The sequence below is a fragment of the Eutrigla gurnardus genome (genome assembly GCF_963514095.1).
Source record: "Eutrigla gurnardus genome assembly, chromosome: 17".
NCBI lineage: Eukaryota > Metazoa > Chordata > Actinopteri > Perciformes > Triglidae > Eutrigla > Eutrigla gurnardus.
The window spans coordinates 22,256,483-22,269,699 of record NC_139928.1 but is presented as its reverse complement, the minus strand read 5'-3'; the positions used below and the strand labels follow the sequence as shown (position 1 = coordinate 22,269,699).

At 42.1% G+C, this 13,217-nt stretch overlaps 1 protein-coding gene across 1 annotated transcript in view; it reads left to right on the top strand.

Annotated features, from left to right (window-relative positions):
• khdrbs3 (KH domain containing, RNA binding, signal transduction associated 3) overlaps positions 1–13,217 on the top strand; it is a 79,632-nt gene that overhangs the window by 50,238 nt on the left and 16,177 nt on the right. Inside the window, exons 4-6 of the mRNA XM_084031890.1 lie at positions 28–174; positions 1,203–1,342; positions 6,251–6,431. Of these exons, the coding sequence (XP_083888016.1) occupies positions 28–174; positions 1,203–1,342; positions 6,251–6,431 (468 nt within the window). The remainder of the gene's footprint in view (positions 1–27; positions 175–1,202; positions 1,343–6,250; positions 6,432–13,217) is intronic.

Genomic DNA, 13,217 nt, shown 5'->3' with positions numbered 1-13,217 from the left:
TTTTTGTTTTTTTTTCTAAACCACCAGGAAGAAGAGCTACGGCAGAGCGGCGAGGCCAAATACCAGCACCTGAACGAAGACCTGCACGTCCTCATCGAGGTGTTCGCCCCGCCGGCCGAGGCCTACGCCAGGATGGGCCACGCCCTGGAGGAGATCAAGAAGTTTCTCATTCCCGTAGGTTTCCTTCTTAACTCACACATTTGCAAGTTTAGAGAGTTGTTGTTGTCATAGCAACGGCAAACATCAGGTCTTAGCCAAGCAACTTCTTTATATCGGCTATGACAACAAGTGGAAGCTAACGCTGGCATCTTAGCCCAACCGCCCGATCAAAAAACACCTATAAGATGACAATTTGAACCCATCAACAATAACCATCAACATCACCACCCTTAACGAGGTGTTGTCACACGTTTTGATGGATTAATAAGAGAAATAAAAGCAAGTAAGCTCGCATAGATGCCAGTTGTTAGCATTGTAATAAACTCAAATTTGCGCCTTTTTTTTCTCTGAATATTGCCCCCCTCTCTCGGCTCGTTTTTTTATTTTTTTATTCCACTACAGTGGCCTTTATACTCTGTTGTCCTCGTCTTCAACTGGCGCCCAGTGAAGTGAAGTTGAAGTTGTCCATCATTCCGGTAAATCGTGTCAGGAAGTGTGCGAGGAACAGGAGGGGGGATCTCTGCACGGGCTCGTTACTCTCCCTCCATTCATTATGGACCTCCGACGCTCAGAGCTGTGATGATGATTTACATCTCACCGTTAATTACCAGCAGACCCCCCCCACACCCACCTGCGTGTTACCTCTTCCCTTTGTTGCCGTAACAATAATTGATCGATTGAGAGCGGACACGCGACGATCATGTCATTGTTTTTTTATGATTAAAGACCCATTTCCATGTTAATAACGCCTTTCAATTTGGTGAAAGAACAACTGTGTGAGGAGATAAAGGGGCAGACGGGGTCCAGGAGGATTTATCAACGGGAGATCTGAAATGTTTTGCTGCCTCAGGAACAGCAGTCGCGGCAGCACTGTAAAGTACATTAATTAGATATTCCCGGAGCTGTAGCCCTGCAGATAAAGGACGGAATTTAATACAGTGTAATTGAAAGCGAGTCTATTGCTGTCTGTGTGTGTCTGCGTCTGTGTGTGTGTGTGTGTGTGTGTGTGGTTGTGTGTAAACACACTGCCTCTCTGTGTGCAGGATTACAATGATGAGATCAGACAGGCCCAGCTGCAGGAGCTCACGTACCTGAACGGCGGCTCGGAGGATGCCAAGGTGCCATCGGTGAGAGGCAAATCGGTCGCCCGCGGAAGAGGGACACCTGTTCCGGGGCCTCCCAGGTAACCGGCCTCCAAATGTGTGTGTGTGTGTGTGTGTGTGTGTGTGTGTGTGTGTGTGTGTGTATGTTGTGTATACGTGGAGTTTATTCCAGCAGAGAGATGGGTATTATTTACAGTTAAGGAGCTACTGGAAGGCAGTGTTTGTACAGTATCCTGTTGCTTCTTCAGAGTTAATGGTGCCATTTAGAGTTGCAGAACATTTACGGCCGCCTCCGTCTGGAACAACAGGACCAGGAACATGCAGTCTGTTTGTCTTGTTTGGTGAATACAAGAAACGGATGCCACTTTGAACTTTTTGTCTTGACATCTTGCCAGATTTTGGAGGTTTACTAGATGTGTCTGTGCAAATGTTTGCGTATTTGCAGATGATGTGTGTATATTCACTCTTGATTGTCTAAGAAGTCAGCTTCTGCAACTTCACAAACCTCCGAAAAGAAATATGACATGGTGAACTTGACTGCACAACTTTTACTTTGATGGTGTATAAACTCTGTAGGAGAAACACAATCCACATTGCTCATTTAATTCCAATATTCCAATTTTCATGAGGAATAATAATGTGCACAATATATACATAGGTCACTACGGGTGGTGGTGGGAAGTTCAGAGATAATAAATGCAGTGGGAACGCATCAAACCAATGCAGTTGTGTTCGTTGCAAATGCATGATCTCTGCACCCGTGGGCGAGTTGGTCTTTAAAGCGAGGTGTAGTTGTCTTCATTGTGTGATTGACCAACAAAACCAGTATTTTCCTGCTAATTAAAGTGTGAATTATTCAGATAGTAAGATTACAAGCTGCTTGTAACACGAGATGTGCAGCAGTTTGATAAATAGCAGTGCCTTTGCTTGGATTCAGTGGGTATGGGAAGTTGTATGGGACGGAGGATTGGGGATTGGGAGGCGGCGGAGGGTCCACCGACCCTCCAAGGACCACATACCCGTCGTTTATCCCCATTTATCCTGCACCCCACCCCCCTCCATCAATGGACAGTGAGAAATGGTTTACAGTGTGTCCTTGTAATTACAATATGAAACTCATCAATAAAAGACAATTCCAGGATTGGCCACAATAATTGGAAATTTCAAAGCTTCATTCATAACATTGACACTTGAGTTCTAATTCTGTGTTTTCATTCTGGCAGCTAATATGTTAAGCATAATAGTTACTGTAGAATGAGATTCTAGATTAAAAATATGTCCAATAACTTTTTTTAAAAAGTCCAAAAGTCTTAATGCTATTGAGAAAAAAAGAGAGATGTCATCCTATCTAGCAATTCTGCCTTCAATCTGTTTGAATCCACATATTCATTTGCACTGTGGTCTGAAAAGGGAATGGGTGGTGACATGGTGATTGTTGCCCAAAACATCAATGATTAATGAAGAGACTGATTACAACCCTGTTGTGCTCGAGTTGGACACGCCCCTCGATGCATTGGTTCCATGACCTTTAGACCCTATATTGTATATATTCTATATCCTATATAACCAAAGCAGGTGTTTTATGAAGGCTCTATTTTGTCCTCTGGACTTGTCGGCTGACTGGCAGGAAGCTCAGCGTATCATCGTGTTCAGGTACATGCCGATATAGAATTCTTCCAAAAGGACATCCTGAAATAAAATTAAGAACGAGCCAAACAAAGGTGTCCTGTTTAATGTGATGCGTTATCTCTCTCTCTCTCTCTGTGTGGGAAGTTATTTCTCATATTCTACAAGAATGAATGGCAGCAAAACGCTTCTTCAGAGGACAGAAAAACGAGCCCTGCTGACTGTGTGCAGACCTCAGCAGGAACTACAAAGAAGAGGCAGAAACCATAGATGATTGGCATGAAACTACAAACCCAAGCGTCGCTGCTTTCATTTAAAGTTAGGCCTGCTTATTTACTCAACCCGCTAGGCTGTTTGTTGGATGGAAACCGGCTGCACAAGAGAGACAAACACAATCTGATCTGAGTCAAAGCTTCCTCGGGACGGAGCTGTCAATAAAGTTTGGGAAAGTTCAATCAGAAGGACGATCTCACTCTTTTCCCTCCTTTTCTTTCATGGTCACTTGTTCCCAGTCGCACCCCCTTGGCTTCCATCCAACGTATATTTTACTCACTATTTCATAACAATCTCTTCATATTCACTTCATTGGATGAATCCTGTCCCACTAATCATATATGAAGCAGTCTATTTTGATGGTGTTATGTCTTCGTTAATACATATAAAATAATTGCGTAGGTCTTTTTTCTTTAACCCAAAGTACGTTCCCCTACGTTTGCTTTTGTCTCGTTTCGGTTTCGTCCTCATCAAACAGATTTCCACTAAATCTAATCAAGTAGATTCATTTCCTGAACCTAATGATGTCGTTTTGTAGCTATTTTTGGTTTTGTTTCCATTTACAAAGTTAACAACGTGTTTCAGACCTTTTTAACTCCCAAATAATCCTGGAGGAAATGTGTTTTTTCTAAGCGTAATTGAGTGCAGTTGCGTTGTGTGGGAACGTGGGCGGCGGCTGCTCTCCGCTATGCCCGCCTCGCCTTCCTTCTCCGTAAACGCCTGCTGCACAGTCCTGAGACTGCAGTTCCACACAGCTCGCTAATTGAATGTGAAATAAAAAGCCAATGTTATGCTCCACTTTTTTACGCCATGCTTGAAAATTGAATTCTTCTTCTGAAATAAGAGAGTCTAAGTTCTTGTTTAACTAGTCGTTCCACTAGTGCAATATTTAAAACAGACACACTGGGATTGAGGCCGTTACTATTTGGTGAATATAAGACTTGTGATCTGTGTTGTGCTGCCGTATTTAAGCATTCGCGTGTGCTGAAATAGGTCACAGGGGCCTTTAAGTGAGCAAGTACCTTTTAATAGAAAAATAGATGATAGTAAACGGTGTCTGGTAGGACACAGTGATGCAAAGCCACATTTGCATAAAAGCTTTATGTATATGCAAATGACGTCCAGTAGATGCTTCCCACTCTACTATCCCTGTGAACGCACGCTAATTCTAGCTCTTCTGAAACCCCAGAGGACGGCAAATATAAATACTCGCGGCCATTAGAAAAACTTTAAGGCTCTGGGCTTTGCATTGATGCTGTGGCTTAAAAAGGAAGGGAATAAAATGCATGGAGTGGTGTTGTTTGTTCTTTGTGTTTAGAAAAGAAAACGCTTCTTTCATCGGATTCTGAGATAAACAAGGTCACCGTGATGGGCTGTTTGTATTGCTTTGAGTCAGAATATAATTAGCTGTGCTTTAAATTGCACTCTAATTAGAATTTACCAGGACTAATTTGAGTGCGATAAGATGGAAGTTTTCTGTAGAATCTGACTCACGTGCTTACTTTTGATCGTTTGACCGTCGCGGTGTTAAAGTGAAAACAGGTCCAAATTCTTATCAAGTAAAAATCCTCCCTTGCGGTCGAAAATGAACAGACTTCTTTTTTTTCATGGAGAAATGGAAAGCATAGAAAGAAAATAACCCGGAGATCAACCTCGGTGGTTTTCCTGCCGCCGCTTCAGATCAGTTGACTAGCTTTTAAAAGAAAGCTCAGTCGGTGTGAAAAAAGCTCAAACAACACATTTGCCGAACCACAAGGTCAGACTGCCTTTGATTCCCAGCAGAGCAGCTTGACTTTGCTTCCATCACGATTACAGTGCAGTTTAGACTCCGCGGTTCTGTGTTAATTCATCTGGATGATTGTACAGATCACTATCTCGCCGGAGCTATTTTATTGCAGAGCTTTACTGGAGTCGTGCTTGTTTATCAAGACATTTTTTAAAAAGTACCCAAAACTAGCATCGCGAACACGAACGGGGAGAATCTGGTGAATCGTTAACCTCCCTAGCATGACAGCAGGCAGAGCTGTCAACGTGTTACGCTCTTGTTTCCATCTGCAGGCTGACATTGCCTTCTAATTGATTTCATAGGTGTGGGAGATTCAATCACTGGGGAGCAACATATCCGTTAAAAGAGAAAGTTGGAACATGTCGTGGAAGTCAAACGGATCAAGGGTGCCCTATCAAACATGAAGGAAAGGCCGTTGAGGGATCAATGCAGAGGGATCAAAGTGATACTCCCATCTCGACCCAGCCACTATTCTGAAAGGATTTGTGTAAAATGTTTAAGATTACTCGTCAGGGTTGACGATTCTGAGGTGAAAGTTGGAGATTGGACACAAAGGAAGCTCAAGCCCCCAAGAAAGGTTGAGAAGAGGTATTGCCGCAATGCTGACAACACAACGCTGTTTGTGGTAAACGGACCTTCATTTCTATCCCGCTTTTCTATCTTTGCGACGACTGAACTCAGCAAAGTGGGTGGATTCAAAGGTCTGGACCCCATGGCGACCAACCCCCCCGAGTTTAAATGCAAGGCATTTGTTCCGAGACGAGAAAAAACATCCATCACCGAACAGACAGAAATGCCACCTTTTTGTCGTCCGCATTTTCCTTAATAGAAAGGAAAGCAATTCAGCCATAAGACATGCTGTGTTTTGAGTAATGGACATGAGTCACTTTTATTCCTCGACTGGAGGAACTTGTCCTCCGCCCTCGCTTTTCCTCTGTCTCTCCACCTACTCACATAACCCGCTGCTGAACGTGTCAAATTCACCGGCGAGAAATCACTAACTGGAGGGAAAGTAGACGAGGCAGCTCGACTCCAAACATAATAAATTACAGCGTCTCATCATAAATATCTGGGATCCAGTGGACGTCTCGTATTGATGATATATAATGGTGTCCTTGCGATAGTATCCGGTGATGCTTTAAGATCGCATGTTGTGTAGAGAGAGGATACACTGCATGTCACCTGATGCATCCCGTGTGTGTAAACATATCCATTCCTCCCTCCGATAATTCACAGAATGAATCACACTCGCAGCTAAAAATGAATTTTCATCTAAACCAAATGTTTTTGTGTCGTTTGTCAGGACTCGAGGAGGAGTTCCTCCACTGCATGCGGCGGTGCCCCGAGGGGCAGCACCCAGGGGAGCCCCGCCCAGCCGGGTCCCATCTTCCAGAGGCAGAGGGGTGCAGAGACCCCGAGGCGCCCCCCCAACTGCCGGGTACCGGCCGGCTCCGCCCGTAGTCCAAGACGCGTACGGCGAATACGTGAGTATGATAAAACTCTTTCTTTGCTCATTAGTTTCTCAATTGTGAGGAACTTTTCAATGGTATACCATTGAAAATCACAATGGTATACCACTGAAAATCACCGATCTGTGTCCCATTCATCTCCACGGTTTCAGGATGTGCAATTAGTCATCAACGCGTGCATGTTTCAGGAGAATATGTCTATTTGCATGTTAGATTACTAAGAACACTGAGGTTCGATTTCTCGAATGTGCACACAACTTTACCTGCAGATAGTTCTGGTAGATCGGCCTGCTGATTTGATCCACTCACCATCGCAATCAGCTGTTGCATCAAGCATCGTACACTGAGTCACAACTATATTACAGAACTTTATCAATCATCACAATTTTAAGATTTCTTTCAGTATCACGGTAATCCACAGAACAAAAACTGCTCACACCGAAGTTCAAGATACTATTTATGGCTCCAATTTGACAAACTGTGAACAAATACAAGCTGAAACACTGGACTCAAGCTTTGGTCCAATGCTAACATTTGATTTCCTGTTTACAACCCACAAAGCATTATGGGTAGTGTTGTTCACAGAGCAGAATTATCCCCACAAATGATTGAAAGATATTTTTCTTTCATTATAATAAATAGGACACATCCCAACATTGTAGACCACTGAATCACACTTCAGGATACTCTCTCACTAATGATCTCATTTAAATTCTAAACACAAGGCCAAAATGATCCCTTCATTCCATCGCATGGCCCTTGAAAAATGCCCCTTTGCAGAAAATGATATAGTTGCTTACACATCAGTCTGTATGAGTTCAACTCCAGCATGTTTTCTTTTTTTGTCTTTTTTTTTTTTGTCTTGCTACACGAGGTGTTAGCACAAAGACTGTGAATCGGTGTTTCAGCTTACCTGCAGTCTTTGGGGAACTTGGCTGTAATATCAACAGCTGCCAGAGATGAATATATTAGGCTTAGAGTCAGACTCTTTGTGTATTTGCCAAGAGAGTCTCCCGCCGCACCGTCAGGGCATGTTCCCTGGGGGACTCCGGCATCAACATCGCATATTTAGCAGATAGAAGAAGAGAGAGGGAGAGAGAGGAGGTGGCCTTGCGGTGGAAAATTGCCCCAGCAGCCCATACCTAACCACATCTGACAGGTTTATTCAGAGGTTGCAATTCAAATGTGTGGAGGTCGGAGAGAATGACTCCTGGACCAGCTGTTTCCCATCATTGTCACAGTTGTAAACCGCACCCCCACCGACACCTGCACCTGCTAAAAAAAAGACCCCCAACATCTGGCGGATGATAAATCTCACAGCATCGCCGCAAATTAGAGGCTGAATGACTCTTGTGTTATCTGAATCCATCACGTCGCAGGACAAGTGTTCTCCATCGGGCTCTTGTAGTCATCAATGAAATGACAAAGAGACGTTTCTTGTTCACATTTGTCGCCCTTCATTTATCGCTGCTCGGCATTAATTTTTTACACGTGTTCCTGTCGCTGCGAGGCGTCGCCGTGGGCCCAAACATTTTGCTCGGCTGGAGGTGTTTTTCTTCTTTCGGGGTAAACTTTTGGTGATTTTTATTGTCCGTTATTTTGCTTTACATAATCAAGAATTTTGGGTCAGTATTAAATTACTCTGAATCCAATTGTTACCAAATGAAATCATAAGAAAATTGCATTATCCTGATCCGGTCTCGGCAGCCCTCCCATCGGTCTTAAATGGTCACCATGAGTGCTGCCAGATCTCATTGTGTGGAATTCATTAGGTGCATTGAGAGCTCCGTCTTACCTGCTGCTAATCACATTGGAGAACAATTAAAACATGATGTAATCCTCATTTTGAAACGTGGCTGCACATAATCGCCAGAAATACGAGGAGACCAATCAAAGTAGTAGAACTTTGCTTTCCTGCTAAATCTGGAGCTATATGTGAATCTTAATTGCTCTCGGTGAGAAGACGGAGAAATGTGCAACTCACGTGGGTTGCTTTTGTTTGTGTTAAATCCTCCAGATACAGTAATCCGATCTGAGCACTGTGGCTCCTCGCTAACTGTTGTGGTATTAAAAAAAACAAAAAAACATCCCCCTCTCCGCATGTCCAACCCTTCTGAGAGCCAAGCATTGTTAATTGAATTGTGTTCTCTGTGGTTCCCGTGTAGTTTTAATCTAAACTGGGTGTAATGGCAAAGAAAGAATATTTCAGATACAGTTATAAAAGAAGCCGCATATGACCGATGTGGAGATAAGATTAAAACCTATCCACATGGGACAAAACCGGCCATTTGTCATAATTGCAGAGAACATTTCTGTCTCAATGTGAATCATCTGTAATTTCCTCTACAAGTGAGACATTTCAGTTATCATTTTTAGAAATGGTTTCTTTTTAACGAATGCAGATGGTATTTGTTTTTATTTTTAGCACAAATAATTGGTCTTCTCATATTGTTTTTTACTGGCAGTGTGGCTTCAGAGACAGCAACATTGGTTGCTGGATCCGCCCACCACTATGGAGGGTTCACCATGAAATTTGGTATCTGTATTCATGGTGCCCAGAGGATGCACCCTCATTACTTTGGCAATCCCATGCACTTTCCATGCAGCGACACCAGCAGGACAATTATTTCCCAATTATAGCGTGAAATATTTTACGACATTGCCATGAAATTTGCCCAGAGGGTAAATCCTCTGGGCACCCCGAAAATGAGGGTAAATCCTAATGACTTTGCATCAGCAGGTCACACATTAACTTTGTCCAAGACATTTCTTCAGCTTTGTGCTAATTAGCATGCTAACACTCCAAACTGAGATGTTGAATTTGTAACACATTAAACCCGCTTAGCATCACTGTTAGCATGTTAGCATGCTGATGTTACCATTCACCTCACAGAGTTGCTGTAGACTCTTCACCTTTTTATGTTACGGCTCTAAAATGGGAGTGAAAATATGGCAATCAATACATGAAGAATTTCTGAAATGATGAGTTGGTAAAATCCCAGACGTGGTTATCCCTTTGTTTCACCACCTCAGTGTTAAAACAGTTCGACCCCGCTGGTCATCCGTGTGCGTTGTGAAGAGTTTGCATTTTTCCTCCCGGTACCTGCATGACTCCGCACATAGATGAGTTCAGCTATTTGCATCAGAGACAGCGATGTTGAAATTTCGGAATGTATCTGCAGGGCGAATTCATTATTTCATTATTACACAAATTCCCCCTGATAATACTTGTCAACGAGTGAAAAAGCGCTATTCAAAACTCAACTAAGATGGAAAAACAAAAAGGTAGTAAAGTATGTCAGATGTGCACAGGTTAGTGATACTTCAGCGTGATGCATGGGCACCGGTTTGATAGCTCGAGTTGTATTTCCACCCCTGCAGCGGAAAAAAGGCTTCTGCAAATTCCAGCCTGTTCAGCATTCTGAAATATGCTGGCAGGAGGAGCAGAATAAATGACACGCAGCTTTGAGAAAACACCGAGCGCAAGACGGATGACCGAGGGTTACAGATAGTGCGGTTATTTGTTGTCTTTGAACAACATCACAGGGTCTTACTTTGCTTTTATTGTCAAGAACTTAAGAGCAATGTGTGGCACAGCTGTGCGGCGGCGAGACTTTTTTATTTGCCTTTTTTGAACAGATGGTATTGTACTACAAGTCATTTGTGGAAGAACAAGGCCTTTTCTTTCTTCTTCTTTTTGATTTGCTTAATTTTCGTTGCATTCCTGACACCTTTTTTTATTTTTTTATTTTGCACACAGTTTGTCTCCAAAGTTCAATAATGTGAGGACACTCCGTTGTTGGACTCATTTAGATGCAGCGCAGCGTGCAGGAGGAACAAATCCAGCGCCTGGAAGAAGCCCTGCTCTGGGTGTCAGCGGCGTCCTATCTGTTACTCTGGTATTGTAGAGCACAGTGGAGCAGCTGTGATACTGCTGTTGTAACATGCAGTGCCAGGCCCTCTGTTAGTCTTCAGTGGCCTCAGAGGCCAGTCCTTATCTCTTAACAACACGCCTCTCAGCCATCCACTGGCATACAAATGAAAGACTCACTTAGGGGCTCCTCTCTCTGTCTGCACCCCCCCCCCCCCCACCCCCTCTCACTGTCACACTAATCCTGTTTGCGCTATTGCAGTATTGTCGTCCCCTCCAAGATATTTTGAGTAAATGGTATATGGATACGAACACGTCTTCCATCGCGGCATCTCTGCGTTCCGCTTTAAAAAGTAGTTTTTCTCTTCGTGTCAGAACATTTTCAGTGTGCCGGCGTGATTTATAAACCCGAGCATGTTCCTCCCCTCAGCTCGCTTGTAACTCAATTATGGAGTATAGCCGCTCTAATAAATAGCAATAACATGCCATTGTTGAAGTTTAATATGGTCCTTAATACCGGGCAATGTTGTCGGGAACCTCGAGAGATTCGTCATCGAGAGCTCACTTAGCGCTAATGGCCGATGTGGGGAAAAGGAATGGGGTATCTGGTACCTGGTCAGTGCTGGTCAGTCTAATATCTGTTCAGGTGTAAGTTGAGTCTTGTTTTGTTAGTCCAGATATCGCAGCGGCTTTCAAAAACTGTGTTGTACTGCACCAATAAAAGAAATCTGCAAGACCTTCTTACATTCGCTTGCTACCTGGAAATGTAATGGATGGATTTCTTTGGAATTAATGTTGGAGATTCATGGTCCCCAGAGGATTGATTCCAATTCACAATCCCCCCCGAAAATAAAATCAGATGTCCATGAAAGTGCATTAATTCATTTAAAAGGATGAACCTTTAGCATTTTAAATCAGCCAGTATTGCCGTGTTTTCTTGTGTTGCCACTGTGACATTATCTCATTATGTCAGCGTTGTTTCTCAAGTAAGTACAGGTCGCACATAAAGTTGGAATAATTTGCAAATGTCTTGTCTTTTATAGAACAAACAAATGTTATGCATGAATTAATGTTCACCTGGGTAATTGGGACACATAATGTAAATCATTCAACCAGATCAAAGGTGATTACTGATGCATTTAAGTAGGAATAAACAGAGGATTGTGTTTACTTTATGGGAAACGGTGTATGTAGTAAGTCACATGGTCTGAATCATTGAGTTCCAGCAGCTAAATATGTATCATGTGGACAATATGAATTATATGAAACATATGTCACCAAATATAAGACACTTTAAGTCCCTACAGGAATAGAAATGATGGAGTTTGACATGAGGAGCTGTGCAAAAGTGTATTATTACGAGTTTTTTTATGTAGCATGGGAATGTAATAATGTATGTGTATAAACAATTAGATCAATTCAGACATTTTACAAGTAAATTAAAGTGAATTATTCACTCATTCATCTCTGCTGCGTCTTCAGACTGGAACACATCTGAACTTTATTAACTTCTAAAGTTCACGTTCCATTTATAGCGTATTGTGCTGGACGAGGGGCTTCCTGACAGGGCGCTAATTGACTATATTGATTTGTTGAACAGTTGAGCGGTGCACGTTAATGGCTGCAGTACATAATGTGCATGTTTTTATTTATTTTTACATTAGTTTTCCTGTAGATGTCACGTTTCATAAATTACCCCTTGAAAGCAATATGCCGTAGTTATTAAACAGTTGAGAGAAATATTGTGTTATTACTTCATTGTCTTGATTTACCTGTTGAATGTGTAAATTGCTTTTTCCCTTATTTATTATGTCCACATTGCAGGCATAGTTATGGTCTTATCTTATGAGAAAGTTGACTTTCCTTGTGATTTTATAGTCAAAGATAGTATTTTACTGCACAATCACAGCGACACAGGTTTTTCCTTTGTGTCCTCATGTCGAGATTCCCATCATACAATATTCATAACCACACTTGTTTATTCCAGCCTGCAATAGGTATAATAGAGACAACTTTTAAATGGATTGAAATAGAATGATCCCTCGAGTTTTGTGACAAAAACAGAATAGTTTCCGACGAAAAACAGAGAAATTATTTCAATTTCAAATGAGATGACATTTTCCTGGCAGTACGCACGAACAGACTTCCTTCAGTCGCTGCCTTTTTAGTTAAAGCTGTCTTCGCTTCAAAGACTGAAGCTGTGGCTTCGAGTGTATGTTGTTTTTTGTTTTTACCACTTTGAAATGCTAAAGTATTAACAATTCATAGATAAAATACAGCTGATTATACCCTGATACCTACATGTATATTTAATATGCAGGAAAACGTCAGCTGCTTGACAGAAAAGTACCAATTTAATATACTTGTGCAGTCCCGATACTTTACATTAGCAGTCAGAGAAAGGATAAAACAAATAAAGAAACACAGCTTTTCCCCTGAAAAACCTGCTCAAGTGATGAAATACACTTTTAGTTAATTACCAAAAAGTCGCCTGCTCAGATATAACCTCTGTGATTATCAAGCACAACGTGGATTTAACAATGGGAAGTATTTATTCCCATAAAACATTTATATTTAGCTGGAGGTAATAGTATTAATGTTATAAGTTAGTATCAGGTCCTACAGCAGTAAAATACAGATACTGGTGTGTATCTGCTTCCAGGTCTGCTCGTGTTGACAGCATGCCCCTCCCCCGCTGCTAAACAGAGTGCAGGTCACTTGTTTATTCAAAGCTTATTAATATTAGATGTGTCCAAATTTGACAAAAGCACTCCCCTTGGCAATACGCCTGTCGAGTGTGATACAGACAGATATTACTGATTTTATTGTTGGATTGAATGATTTACTATCTGAGACTGGCTAAGAGTGACACATATTATAAAATAATTTAGCATTTCCAAAGATCGAGTGTCTATGAAGGGAGTTTGTTG